The following is a 13,354-nucleotide window of genomic DNA, read 5'->3' as shown; positions in this document are numbered from 1 at the left end:
ACAGACTGCCCGTCAAGAAAAGTCTGAATTTGCCTTGTGGTCAGATGCTGTTACCTGCTGGTAGACAAACCAGACAACCTTCGAGCCTAGGGAATGCCCAGATCTGTCCTCGCAGCTGGCCCCCCAGCCCAGTTTTGTATGTGACAATCAAAGAGTAGGCATTCGCAGTCTGGCCCAACAGCCGTCCCACATCATGGGTTTCAGCTTTGCCGAAGTGGCCAAGCCGGTATTTGCGTTTCTTTGATGCGGGATGGAAGTCTTGGCCAGAATGAGACCGTCCAAGGGGCCTTGCTGGTCCTTACAGAGTCTACACTTGTCACAAAGCTGTGAGCATTCCCTGTGGTAGTGGAGATGCTAGGGAAAAATGTGCCTTCAGAACGAGGCCAGCTACTTCCGGAGTCTCTTCACACCTGACGCCAACCACCCGCTAAGCCTTCTCGAGCAAGCGTTTCCCCGGCCCGCAGCTGCCAAAGCGGCGCCAAACGGTCCCCAAATAGCCGTTCATGGAACCAGTGAAGAAACTACCGCGCCCACAGAAAGGTAATGCTTCAGTCGGCCGTTGTCGATCCTGACGGAGACTAGGTCGCCTTAATCCATTCATCCAGACCAGGCGAACATCCATCAAGCGTGACAGGTTCACAGGTTTCGTTTTCGACTCAACGTTTTTGGCGACGTCCCAATATGCAGCAGGTGCGGCAACAGCAAATAGCGGCCTGGCATGCTGCTGCATATACGCTCCAGCTCCCATCCGTTAACTATTTCCATATCGTCCATGAGCTGGAGCATATAATTGGCCTACCACTAGGCCGGCAACTATATCTAGCTAGAGCTACTTTAAAGTCTATAGAATTGGAGCTTGTGAGGGTTTACTTAGCTAGATAGTAGTAATTAAGCTTTGTTAGTTGGAACTCATAGTATCTTCGAAGCGTTTTCTATATATGTGAGGCCAACCTCCTCGTCTGACGAGGGGTCATCGGCTTCAACATACACAGTACAGTTTTGAAGGGCGAAATAGCGACTACATTGCGTATCCACTGCTAGCTGTACGGACGAATCGCTGTCCCATCCAAGCTTGTGGATGCCACGGTAGCATTCCGTGCCGAAGGCTGTCGCCGGCGACGATAAGTTGCGACCATATGCGCCTTGGGCGGTCTCAGATGATGACAATGCACCTGTGCGGGGTCTGACCAATCACTTTTGCAGTTATTCCGGTCCATAAGGCTGTGCATCTGCAGCCCGACATAGAAGTGCGACTTTATTAATAAGCACGGATAAATGTGCTTATATGTACAGTCTTGTTACCCACATGAGGGAACACGTTGAGGTTATGCAGCCTCCCACAGTCATCTGCAACCATCCACTCTCTCACTTTGACATGATGGAAGTGATCCACAAAGTCGACCCTTCATGGATATACCATACACAACGCAGGGCGGACCACATTGCGGCTTGCCGCGATTGTCCTCAGATACCCTATCTATCTATCGCGCTCCCTAGACCTGATCGCAGCCAACAGGTAGCACTAAGGCGCATAGCCATTACGATAGAGTCGCACGACCAGGGATTCTGTGATGGACCCCCACGTGAGCCCGGCTCCTACTCCAACAGCTGGACGTGGTTTGAAGTTACTCTGATGGATTCGTCAGGACGCGAACGCATTGATCGGTGCGAAGTTCAGCGAAACATTCCAGGCAATCTCCAGCCAAGAACACACGAAATCGTCTGGGACTATCGCGATGACGGACCGGATCGGGTTTCAAGAGGTTCATTTACGCCCGCAAGCATCTATGGCGCCTGGTTGAGGACGGCTCAGCCTGGCGACACCATTCACCTATTTCCAAGGGCCCTCTACCCAGCCTGGGTGAACTTTGTTGTGCATGCACAGATTGAGGTCTGGACTGAAATGCAACCATTGCGCGTATTTCCGGAAGGCCTAAGCGCAACGTCTGGTGCCATATTGAACAGCAGTCAGTCCTTGTTCTACAAACCACTCGACCCGACTCGCAAGGAGATACGGATCCTTAGGATCGCACCAGAGGATGAGAGCAGCGGCAGCACTTTGAGGGCCTCGCTGCACACTGGAGACCTTGTAAGCCAGGCACGAATTGGATACGACGCGTTGTCGTACTGTTGGGGTTCAGACCAATACAACAAAGAGATCATCATTGATAGAATTGACGACCGCGAGGTCTCTGTCAAGCTTCGCATTGGTGATGATCTTTTCTCGGCGTTGCGGTCTATGAGACTTTCCTTGCATCAAAGATCTCTCTGGGTCGACCAAATCTGCATTAATCAGAGCGATCTCGCAGAGCGCGCGAGCCAAGTCATGCTCATGAGTCAGATTTATGCTTCAGCTACCAATGTCATCGTCTGGCTAGGTGATTTGGACACAGACACGGAAGAGGACATGTCAGTACTGCGACAAATTGCAGTAATGTACGACACGAACGAATCAACGAATCTTTCAGGCGAACATCGATTGAGACACTGCCGTTACCTTCATGGTGTTATATCAAATGGCGAAACGATTTCTATGTCAAATGACAGGATCTTCAAACGGCCATGGTTCACTCGAGTTTGGGTTTTGCAAGAGGTCTGGAACTCGCCAATAAATGCAACGGACATCGAAAAGAATCGTCGAATACTTGTCCATTGCGGTTCCGAAAGACTGTCCTGGGCAACCATTCTACAAAGTCAGTATTGCCTCCGGTACGATCATGGTGTTGCCAGTAATATGATCTCAAGAATATGGCACGACATATTTGAGATACAGAGGAACTATCCCTATCATTCCCTGCCGGCGCCGCGGATGGACATTTTGACTGTTCTTGTTAGCGCGCTCGATATGCAGGCTACAGATCCTCGAGATAAGATCTTCGCACTGCTCATTTTCGGCGACGAAACAAGAGATGTCCAGAACCTACCCGTACTGATTCGGCCAGACTACACCAAGAGCGTGGAGCAAGTCTACGCAGATTTCACGCAATGGTGGATAGGCCATCACAAGTCTCTCCGCATCCTGTCAGCTATTCATACGCAGCACAGGCGCACCTGGCTCGATATATCCAACACCAGCGCTTCTCACGGAGCAACGGCCCAGGTGCCACAATGTCACGCATCTTGGAGTTTCTGGCATGCAGGCCGGCCTCAGTGGATCCAAGGAGTCCTTGGTAGCCATCAAAAGCTCTCCTACGACGCCAGCGGCGGCCGGATTGTCGAGGTTGGTCCCGTCACAGCGTCTTCCCCTTTGCAGATGCTCTCTCTCAGAGGAATGCGCATTGGAAGTATTCTTGCTACACGACCCTGGCATGATGGCTTATCTTCCGGCATGTGGGACGCCTTCTGTCACATTTTTGACGCCAACGGTGAGGCGAGCACATGGAAGGGGCCAAAGCTTCGGGATTACTCGTTTCATAATCGTCTAATTCCAGACGTCAGGGGTCACGTTGCGTGCCACCAGTCAGCTCTGGACATGCACGGCTCCAATGACGGGTTGCGTCGAGGAGAGTGGTTCCCGTGTTACGGGAAACCCGTGTTCGACATGGGGAGAGGCTTGGTTGGGCTGTGTCCCTACATGGCACAAGTTGGAGACATTGTGGTTGTTTTGTATGGTGGTTCCGTGCCGTATATTCTGACCGAGTCTCCGACCGCGGGAATATTCCATCTTGTCGGGGAGTGCTATGTGGATGGTGTGATGCATGGAGAGGCTTTTTACCATTCAGGTAATGATCACACGGCGGAGCTGTTTACAATTGCCTAGTCCTTCTCTACGGACTAGTAATGATGCTCAGATTCAAGGATGGATTTTCAGTTACCTCCTGGAGAAAAAGCTGAACAGAGGCTGTATCAGACTCAATGTGAAAATTTTATGGCCTGATAGCCTACAAGGAGCTTGAGAGCAGGCGCGCTCAACATTGGAGACCCATCGTGACGGCAAAGGCTCCCGTGTGAGCCGCTGAATCCGAATGAATATGAAAGCGACGTCATGCTTAATCCCCTACTCTCTCGTTCAGACAAAAGGGCAAGTATCAGCATCCATTAAGCCAGACGGGCATTGCCGATGTGTCAAGCTTAATATCTACGTACTCGGCCCTGCCATCGCCGATGAGGTCAGCCATCTGCATACCCATGCCACTCTCGCCGATGCCCGTGGCGATAGTTCCGTGTGGTACCAGACCACCTTTGCAGCATTGGGCCCATTGTCAGGCCCGGTTGAGCAACAGCTGGGCACTGCCGTTCTCGCGCGAGACGGCGACGTAATCAGCCCGCCCGTCGCCGTTGACGTCGGCAAAGACGACATTTGCATTTGCCCTCCCTATGCCGACGCCCGTGGCGATGGTGCCCTATGGCAGCCAGCTGACCTTGGCCGCGTTGGGCCCATTGTCCGGCCCGCCGAGGTTAAGATACGCCTCGACTGAACCGTCCGTGTTCACGTATAGATACTCAGCGCGGCCGTCACCGTTGAGGTCGGCGAACCGCACGCCCGCGCCGTCTCGGCCGATGCCCGCCGCGATCTGGCCCTTGGGGAGCCAGCCGACCTTGGCTGCGTCCGGGTCGTCGTTTGGCCCACCGAGGTTCAGCCAGCAGTCGACGCTGCTGTCCTCGTGGACCCAGAGATACTCGGCACGCCCGTCGCCGTTGAGATCGGCAAAGTGGACGCTGCACCGGTCGCCTCCGACACCCGTCGCAATGACACTGCGGCAGCCAGTTGACCTTGCCCGCGTCAATTCCTCCCTGCGAGCTGCCGAGGATCAGAAAAGCGGTGACCGCGCCCCCGGCGTCGACCCAAAGGTACTCTGCGCGGCCGTCGCCATTCAGATCTGCCAGGTGGACAGCCGTGGCTAGGGGCTGGTCGAGGGCGCGCCGCTCGCACGCGTTGGTGCTGTCGAGGAGGTCCTGCGTCAGGGCTGATGGTGCATCGAGCGCTCTGCAGTCGCAGATTCCTGATACCGGGCTGTCGATGTGCTACGGAGGATTCGACCGCAAGTGGCGTTGGCTGTTGGTTCCAGCCGTCTTTCGCGGCCTGTGCATTTTCAGAGATCTGCAGTCCACCATTGGTGGCCTCGGTCCTGCGGAACACAGTTCTTGTGAGCTTGACCAATGTGACTCATGTGAGACCTGGCCAACCAACAAACATGCCAACGCGGTCTTGATCCTAGCTCGGGCAGCACTCCAATTGGTCCAGTGAAGGGACGGGGTCCATTCAATCCGAACGCGAATAGGAGCACGTCAAGATCTCGACACCAGCACAGGCTGGCACGTCAGCTGGAGTATGGGATCAACCTGTTGTGGCGTTACAGGAGTGATCCCGATGAGGAGGCATCAGGGAGACAGTAATGCAGACCTTGATCACGAACGCGATCTCAAAACCAGTCGTTCCCCATCTTGGGCGTGCTCTTTGGATGATGTCAGCTGCTCGCAAATCTTCCAGCCGGCAAGTGCAAGACTCAGTGAACCTAGCGCAGGCCCGCTGAAGCATCCTTGTCACTAGCCACTATCTCACTCAAGCTTGTAAATAACACGGTAGCGTTCCGTGTCGATAGCTGTCGCCGACAACAACTTGCGACCATATGGCGCCTTGTGCAGTATCAGACGATGACAATACACCTGCGATCGAAATTTTTGCTGAACATAGCGGCTTCGTCCATAGATCTGAATTCTTTCTCGCAAAGACCAACCCTGCGAAATGTGCCTGGGTTGGCTCTTACCAGGACAAGGCCGACACCAAGATAACAGGAGTCCGTACGATGCTCGACACTCAACCAGAGCAGCAGAGACTTCTTCCAAAGGTCAGTGGCCTGGTCGAACCGGATGATTGCTCTCGAGTCTCCATCTTCTGCTGGGAGAGTTGGTGCGTGGACTTTTCTGTTCAGGCTTTCGATGCGCTTGACCTTCCAGCCGTGATCCTTCTTGCCGGCTATCAATGCAGCGCAAGGACCAATGATCTTAAGCGCTGCATATTTGATTGCTCCCGTGTCATCGTGTGGATTCTCCAGCTCTATCTTCGCGGACAGATAGCGCGTGGTTAAAAGATGATCCCTAGGTTCTGGGATAAATTGAGGCACTATAATAAACCCGTCCATCGATGCCCATGACCATGATGGTGCTCTGTAAGAAGGAGACCGCGTGGCCCCCAACACACTGAACCATCCCAGAGAGTTGATGATGTCGCTCTCCCAATGGCCAGCCAGATACCTGTACGGACGTGGGATGCTATCGTGGAGCCTGGCCCGGATCTCCTTGGCCAGCCCCGAGATGGCCACGAGCTTATCCCCTGGGAAGGTCAACTGCTTTTTTGTGTAGTCTTGCGCGATTTCTCGCCACTGGGTGTAGAGCGCGGCGTGGGAGCCGTGCACATGCGTCCCATAGTGTCTGTCCAGCAACAGCTTCCAAGGCGCCGATGAAGCATCCTCTGTTCTCTTATGGAGGACGAGTCCTTGGTAAAGCCCTTGGATTCGCGAGAGGGGTATCTCTGGAAGTATCTCGGTGCCAGTGAAGCCATGGCATTCCCAGTAGACCTGTTGAGACCCGAAGTATATTGTCCTTGCTGCCAAAACACGCTCTTGAACCACCCAAGACCTTTGTATCAGGGGCTCTCCCCTGAATAAGCCCAACCAAGCACGTTCAATGTCGCTACTGGTCACAAAGCTCGTTTGACGTTGTCGCTCTCCGAGCTTCAATTGCACAAGCGTGGGCAGGAGCTGCTCCGGATGCCGCCGAAAGAAGCACCCCCATCGCTGTTTCTGGCCCCAAGCGCGGCGATGCTGAAGTAGGCGTGCCGGTAGACATCGCACATGGTGGCAGCCTCCCGCTGCCAGTCTGAAGCATCGTCCTGGAAGATGCAGAGTCGATCTATCCACAGATAGTTGACCCCCAACCTTCGTGCCACAACACTGGCGTCCCGGAATGTTTTCGGCAGCGAAGAGATCGGCTGACCATTCTGTAGAGAAGGGGCTGTGGACTGTGCCAGCATCAGAAGGCTCGCCGTGTCTTGCTGACCCCAGCAATGGCTGAGTGCTGCATATTGGAGGGCAGGCTGGCAATGGTCTCCCATCACAAGCCGATATTTGTGGTCTGTTGTAAGCTCGAGAAGCCGTGTCGGCCGGAATGATTTCGACGCCGCAGACCGCCGATGGTCCCGGGCGCAGTTGCCGTGGGTGGTTCGACACCGAGCCAACCAGTTTTCTATTGTCCTCCAAGTGCGCTCGTCGCCGGTTTCGTCGCCGATGTTGAAATTGAAACCTGGGCTAGACAAACAGTCTGAAGCGGAATGCAACGCTTGATCGTCAACGATTTATATACCATGGTCGTTTGTTGGCATATGTTCACGAATGAAGATGACCTTGGAACTGACATACCCTGGAATGGGATCAGTGTGCATGCTATACGACTGTCCAAATTAAGAACCACCCTCGGACCTTCGCCGTGGTCAAGTCTGTGTAAAGCAAGATGGAAGACGGAGAAGAACCCCATCTTCTTGAGAGAGCCTGCCGCCCACGCACTGGCCCTACAATGCGGGGCACAGATGGTACAACCCTGCCTGCGCGAAGCCTCCCATGACTGCTCGTCCTTGTGATGCCCAAACACGAAAGGCAGGCCGGGTACATAGTCTTCAGCCTGTACCACAGAGTTAGGTCCGATGATTTGGCAATGGTGGCGATGCCGCGCAATGGGCTGCTTACAGCAAAACTTCGAGGGAAGTCTTTGACGAGACCGAGCCGCGGAGTTCGCGTGGGGTCCCACATCCCTTCCAAAGCATTTATGCAAACGTCGCAGAGCACAGTGGCGGATGTTTCTTTGAGATGCTAGTTGAATGAAGTGTGCTGCCAGACTGTTTGGGAAGTGCAAAGAGGAGAGAGGGGCATGGTGGCTATCATTTGGGGGCGGCTGACAGTCATGCAGGCAGCCCCGCGTCGTGCAAGCCTGGTCGAGACGACACTGCCCGATCGGCGCGGCTACAGAGCGAGCCCACGGCAGGCGGCTTTTAGGGGGACTCGAGTTGTCCTGTCAACTGCTCTCTGCTCTTCCCGCAAAGGAACCAGCGATCGGATTAACTTGTCGTGGACGCGCCCATGAAAATGGTGATTATACACGAAACGGGAAAAAAGGCTCGAACGTTGTCAAAGAATCAGAAAATCAGCACGGCAACATATGAAGCGCATGGCTTTTTCCTTGGGTTGAATCAACAGTGCTAACATGCGTGCTGTTATTAGACCTCTGCCACATTCTCCGGGGCCGGAACCTCCGTCGCAACCGGCCAGTCATTGTAGTTCTCGTCCGGCGTCTCAAAGGGCCCGTATGCGACCGAGCTACCCCTGCCGTTGGTGGCAAGCGGGACGCCGTGCCTGATACGTGCGACGAGGTCCTACACGCGCATTAGCCATTCAGCGTCACACTTCACTGCGGTGGCAGAAAGGACGAGGAGAAAAGGAGACAGCCTCACCGGATTGTATATGAACGCCCTCCCGATCTGGAACAAGTCGATCTTGCCCTCCGCCACAAGCCTCGCCCCCTCCTCGGGTGTATACCCCTGATTCGCCATCAACAAGGTCGGGCTGCCCTCAAACTTGACCAGCCTGCCAAAGTCCAGCACGGGATCGTACCCGTCTGGTAACGCAAACTTGTCCAGTTTCGGCCGGCCAGCGACGCCCGACGTCGCGATGAGGTCGGCGTCAAAGTGTGCCCCGTGGCGCGAGATGCACACGATCCCGATCTTGCGCTTGAGCAGCTCCGGGATGAGGTAGCCGTACGTGGCCTGCATTTCGTCGTAGGTGGTGATGGAGTCGTTGTAGACCCCTGCCGGGGTGATCTTCACGCAGATGCGCTCGGGGCACGAGTCGTAGACTTGGCTGGCCACGTCGACCAGCTCGAGGAGGAATCGGCACCGGTTCGCGACGGAGCCGCCGTAGGCGTCAGTGCGATGGTTGCTGCTGCTATTTGCTCGGAAAAGCAGAGAAATTGATCAGGCACGGGAGTCAATGACGGGGTATGATTAGATAGGGCTAATAGTTACGCATTCAGAAATTGGTGGGGAAGATAACCGCTGCGGACACAAGGAATGAAAAGTCAACATGGTCGTGTTTATCTGTGTGCATCAACTTTCTTTCGAATGCCTACCCCCCAGCATGGAGCTCGACGCCGTCGAAGCCGGCTGATTTGGCCAACGTGATGGAGTTGCGGTACGTCTCCAGAATTGTTCTTGGGTCGTCGATGACCTTCAAGTTTCTTGTGTGACCCTTTGATTGTATCCCGACTGTTAGTCAAGTATAAGATTCCAGAAAGGCAATGTGAAAACGGACCGGATCCCCAGGAATATGGCGATATTTTCCGCCGGTAACGGGGATATTGGATGGCGCCAGGACCCGCGTGCCAGTCCTCTGCATCAAGGGGTCCTGATCATTCTGCACCCGACCTATCACGAGAAAAAATTTGAGCATGAGCAGACGCAAATCGCGCGGATAGGGGCCATCAAGGAGTAGCATACCCACATGCAGAGCCTGAAGGTACATCCTGCCGCCGGCAGCGTGCACGGCATCCACCACATTGCGCCACGCCGCGGCGTGGTCCTCGTTAATCATGACGGGCGCGTTGGGCCACAATGTCCCGGACCAGTCGACCAAGGTGGCCTCTGAGATGATGAGACCCGCGCCGTACCGGGCACGCTCGGCATAGTGCCGAACTTGTGCAGGACCGGGCTTCAGGTCGTCCACGCAGCGGTTTCGTGTCAGCGCGCCCATGACGATTCTGTTGTCCAGGGTGAAGTTGCCACTGCTCTTGCTGCCGACAGTTATGAGGTTGAAGAGGGAAGACATTGTTGTGAGGGTGTATACTGATTTGTAAGGATGTTTTGCGGTCTTGGGCTGTTTCGTGAAGGAGACTGATTCAAGCGAGATGGAGACTTCAACCTGGGCAGTGAACGCTTTTTATATCATCAGGAAGGCTGCCTGAGTATCTCATGGGCCATCACTTTCGCCCGGGGCTCACCAAATAATGTTCTAGCCATAATATCTCTGTTTTGCTCCTGGCACGCCTGTGCAAGGCAAGTTTAGAATCATGGGCAGCACCGAATGAGCAATAAAGAGGTCGCAGGGGTCGCCTGCAGCGCTAGACACCGAGTCTGGCGGAGTAAGCATCCAATCACAAGACTCCAATCCCGCAACTCCGGCCGTCCCCCGACCTGCCTGTCCGCGCTGACTTAAGCCGGCCGAACCCAGTCGCTATGGAACATCCTGTCTGACTCCGCGCGTCATGAGCGCTCTTCCGTTGTTCCGAGCCGGATTTCGCTATATCAGCTTGCCCTCAAGTTGTGGACCGTGCACCAGCACGTGGAACTTGTCGCCATCGAGGACCTGGCCCCTCCTGCATGACTGGGTGCTGTGCTGACCAAGCAGCAAGCTGGACGGTATATGCGATGAGACTCGCACGCTCATGCCGACAGTGTCGCGAGACAAAGAGACGATGCAGGCGGAACGGGCCCGGCGAACCCTGCGAAACGTGCCGGAGCAGGCGTCTGGCATGTGAGGGCGACATACGACACCAACAGCCCCGTCCGCATGGCCAGCCACCGCCACTACTCCCAAAGGCCCACGCCAGAATCCCACCGGTTGCTGAGTTGGCATCACAGATAACAGTGGAAGCGACCAATCCGCAAGCCCAGCACAGCCAGGGACAAGAACCCTCCCCTGTACCCCTTGAGCTCTCCCCGGGCACGGCGATGGAAATGGTTGAGCTCTACCTCAGCAAGATCAACAATGGCCGTCCGCACAGCCTCTTCCACCCTGCGACGCTGCGATCACAAGTCCAGGGAGGCACCCTGAAACGATGCCTGCTGTACGCAATATGTGCCATCGGGTGCCGGTACTCCGCCAACCCGGACACGCGAGCCCGCGAACCGCGATTGGTGGCCGAAGCGAAGCGCCTCCTGCAGCTCGGCATCGAGGACGTCTGCCTCGAACACGTACAGGCCTGCATCCTGATAAAGACCGTGTGCATTGATTCGTCAAACGCGGCTGAGGCGCTGTATCACCGTCAGTGATTTGTTCCGTTCCTCACTTACGAGACATGTTGGAAGCTGACAATCACGCTTGTTTCCAGGCATCGCCTCAGCCATGGCTGATGTCCTCCGGCTCAACTCCCTCGACACCCAGAGATCCACCCCGCTGGTCGTGGCCGAGATGAGGAGAAGAGCATGGTGGACGCTCTACCTGTCCGACAACTGGTGTGTCTCGGGCCTGGGCGTGCTCAGCCCTATCAAGCACCAGCCCATTGTTATCGATCTGCCCATGGACGAGGCCGATTTCCTGACGCTGCCAGTGAACCATCCGGCCCCGCCACAGGGCCAGGCCTGCAGGCCCGGTCCCTTTGCGCAGAAAATACGGCTTAGCACGCTGTTTGAGCTGATACAGGACTTGAACCGGCGGGTGGCCGCCGGCGGAGCCACGACTACCGAGCTGGACCGGGAGGTAGAAGTTCTCTCTGGCCGGCTCGAGGATTGGAAGCAAGGGCTGCCACCGGGCTACGAAATGAGCATGGACAATATCCATCGTCACCAGGAACGTGGCTCGGGTGCCTCGTTCGTGCTCATGCATATGGCATACCACTACTTCGCCACGCTGCTGTACTTTCGATTCCTCGAAGGCAGCAATGACACCCAAGCCCGCAATCGACCGAGGAAAAGGCACCAGCACAAGAAGGAGGAGGAGGATACAACGTCCCCGGAATCCTACAAAGTCTACGTCGAACGGTGCAAACACAACGCTTCCGCATTCAGCTCTCTCCTGCGCCGTGCACGGCAGCTCAGGGACTGCGAGCCTATCTTCCCGATGATCGGGCACCTGGCGACCGTGTCATCCTCGGTCCTCTTGCACACGCTGCTCTTTGGGGACGCCACTGAGCTTGAGGCTGCACGGGACGCGCTCCAGGCCAACTTTGAGGCGCTGATGGAGCTGCGGAGGTACTGGCCAGCTACTTCTGCCATGGTGCGTACTGGCCTCCCTTTTCATTCCTTCCTGTGCTGCTGCAACCGTCACGTTCCGCCCTCCTGCAAATGTGCTTCTTCAGAGCCAACGTGAAACCCGTTCTGACATTGGCTCTCTTCTCCACGGCAGGTCTCCCGGCTGGTGACGTTCCAAAACACCTGCGTCCTCTGGTCGTCAAGATCTTCTTCACCAAAGAACACACATCGTTTGGACGGCTGGATGCTGCGATATCTGCTCGAGCGCAACCTGAACACTGGCCAGGACACGGTCCCGTCCCCGTCCTCGTGCTCGGAACCGCAAAATGACCTTGCCCCGGCACACGTCGAGCCATGGGAGTTTGACAACCACGACGGTTCGTGGTTAGCATCGCGTGCGAGCGACTTGGCCGAGACGGTCAGATACATGGATCTTCCGTAGCTGCGTATACATTGCATAGACATAGCAGAGGGGATCGTCATGCCTGCTACGATCGGCCCGTGTCATCGAGAGCCTAGCGGGGAGCCCGGGATCCCGAGAAACGAGAGGATATCTCTGCGCTCAAGACTTCATAGGCCATATGTGAATTCGTCAGATGCCGCAGCTGCGTCTCGACATTGCCCCCTTTCCCTGTGACATGCATTTGGCCATCCCGCTGCAGGAGTAGCGTAGATGGGCCACGATATTCGGTAGCCCAGCCATTGATAGGGTTGTCGTCAGCAGCTTGGTGAAGTCAAAGTTCCTGCACGAGACGGATTCCAGCACCGCAGTGATCAGACCTGCTACTACTGGCCATAATAAAAGGCGGACAAACCCGCGCTGTAGGATTATGCAAGAGATTTCAGGGCAGGAGCACAACTCGCCAGGTGTACAAAATGCTGTAGTCCGGATACTGGACACAGGATAGGGTCCTACTAGAGCTCTTGAGCCGCGATTCAAGCTTTGTTGCTATGAAATGCTTCAATATTTGGAAATAAGGTCAACAAGCGGTGTGCGAAGCACGAATCCCTGTCCAAGCATGGGTAGTGTTACTCGCAACATGATTTAGAATCGTCAGGCACAACTTTAATGACTGTGCCTGTTGGGCTTGTTCATTGTGCCTGAATTACGTGAATAGTAGCATGCCCGACATGGCCGTTGCAGTTATTTCCAAGCCCAAGTGAAGCCCATGTGGGAGTAGATGCGGGCAGTATCGTGGTTGGGCGAGGCCACGGCAAGGGTCATCAAGGTGCGAAGTGCCGGTTGTGGGGACTCGTGAGCTACCTATGTGGCAATGATCCCAGGTACCAACAAAGAGGAACTTCCCGAGACCCCTGGTCTTGGCTATCCTGGAAGCTGCCCGTTCGCGTCATTATCCAGAACAGGAGTGACGACGGAACACATCACTGTGCCCGTAGCTT

At 55.3% G+C, this 13,354-nt stretch overlaps 4 protein-coding genes across 4 annotated transcripts; 2 read left to right on the top strand and 2 right to left on the bottom strand.

Moving 5' to 3' along the window:
- Window positions 1-364: 364 nt before the first annotated feature.
- On the top strand, window positions 365-4,779 carry B0I36DRAFT_436517 (heterokaryon incompatibility protein-domain-containing protein; the record flags this gene model as incomplete). The annotated part of the gene is made up of 4 exons (XM_046162827.1): window positions 365-540; window positions 1,294-3,722; window positions 4,021-4,397; window positions 4,440-4,779. 4 exons carry the CDS (start codon window positions 365-367, stop codon window positions 4,710-4,712), a joined length of 3,255 nt encoding a protein of 1,084 aa, XP_046005556.1. The 3' UTR covers window positions 4,713-4,779.
- A 1,761-nt stretch (window positions 4,780-6,540) lies between these two features.
- B0I36DRAFT_50560 (heterokaryon incompatibility protein-domain-containing protein) lies at window positions 6,541-7,855 on the bottom strand. Its single transcript, XM_046162979.1, has 3 exons — window positions 7,683-7,855; window positions 7,359-7,617; window positions 6,541-7,260 (listed from the first exon to the last, which is right to left on the bottom strand). The coding sequence occupies exons 1-3, from the start codon at window positions 7,743-7,745 to the stop codon at window positions 6,677-6,679; spliced, it is 906 nt and encodes a 301-aa protein (XP_046005555.1). The 5' UTR covers window positions 7,746-7,855; the 3' UTR covers window positions 6,541-6,676.
- A 354-nt stretch (window positions 7,856-8,209) lies between these two features.
- On the bottom strand, window positions 8,210-9,812 carry B0I36DRAFT_255799 (uncharacterized protein; the record flags this gene model as incomplete). The annotated part of the gene is made up of 6 exons (XM_046150905.1): window positions 8,210-8,365; window positions 8,444-8,933; window positions 9,014-9,043; window positions 9,118-9,236; window positions 9,300-9,412; window positions 9,485-9,812. The coding sequence occupies 6 exons, from the start codon at window positions 9,810-9,812 to the stop codon at window positions 8,210-8,212; spliced, it is 1,236 nt and encodes a 411-aa protein (XP_046005554.1).
- A 469-nt stretch (window positions 9,813-10,281) lies between these two features.
- B0I36DRAFT_338927 (uncharacterized protein) lies at window positions 10,282-12,821 on the top strand. Its single transcript, XM_046155847.1, has 3 exons — window positions 10,282-11,027; window positions 11,095-11,978; window positions 12,108-12,821. The coding sequence occupies exons 1-3, from the start codon at window positions 10,364-10,366 to the stop codon at window positions 12,393-12,395; spliced, it is 1,836 nt and encodes a 611-aa protein (XP_046005553.1). The 5' UTR covers window positions 10,282-10,363; the 3' UTR covers window positions 12,396-12,821.
- Window positions 12,822-13,354: the final 533 nt, after the last annotated feature.

The sequence above is a fragment of the Microdochium trichocladiopsis genome, assembly GCF_020744255.1.
Source record: "Microdochium trichocladiopsis strain MPI-CAGE-CH-0230 chromosome Unknown B0I36scaffold_13, whole genome shotgun sequence".
In the NCBI taxonomy this organism is placed as follows: Eukaryota; Fungi; Ascomycota; class Sordariomycetes; order Xylariales; family Microdochiaceae; genus Microdochium; species Microdochium trichocladiopsis.
Note: the sequence above shows the minus strand (reverse complement) of the source record. Positions and strands in the feature narration are given on the sequence as shown.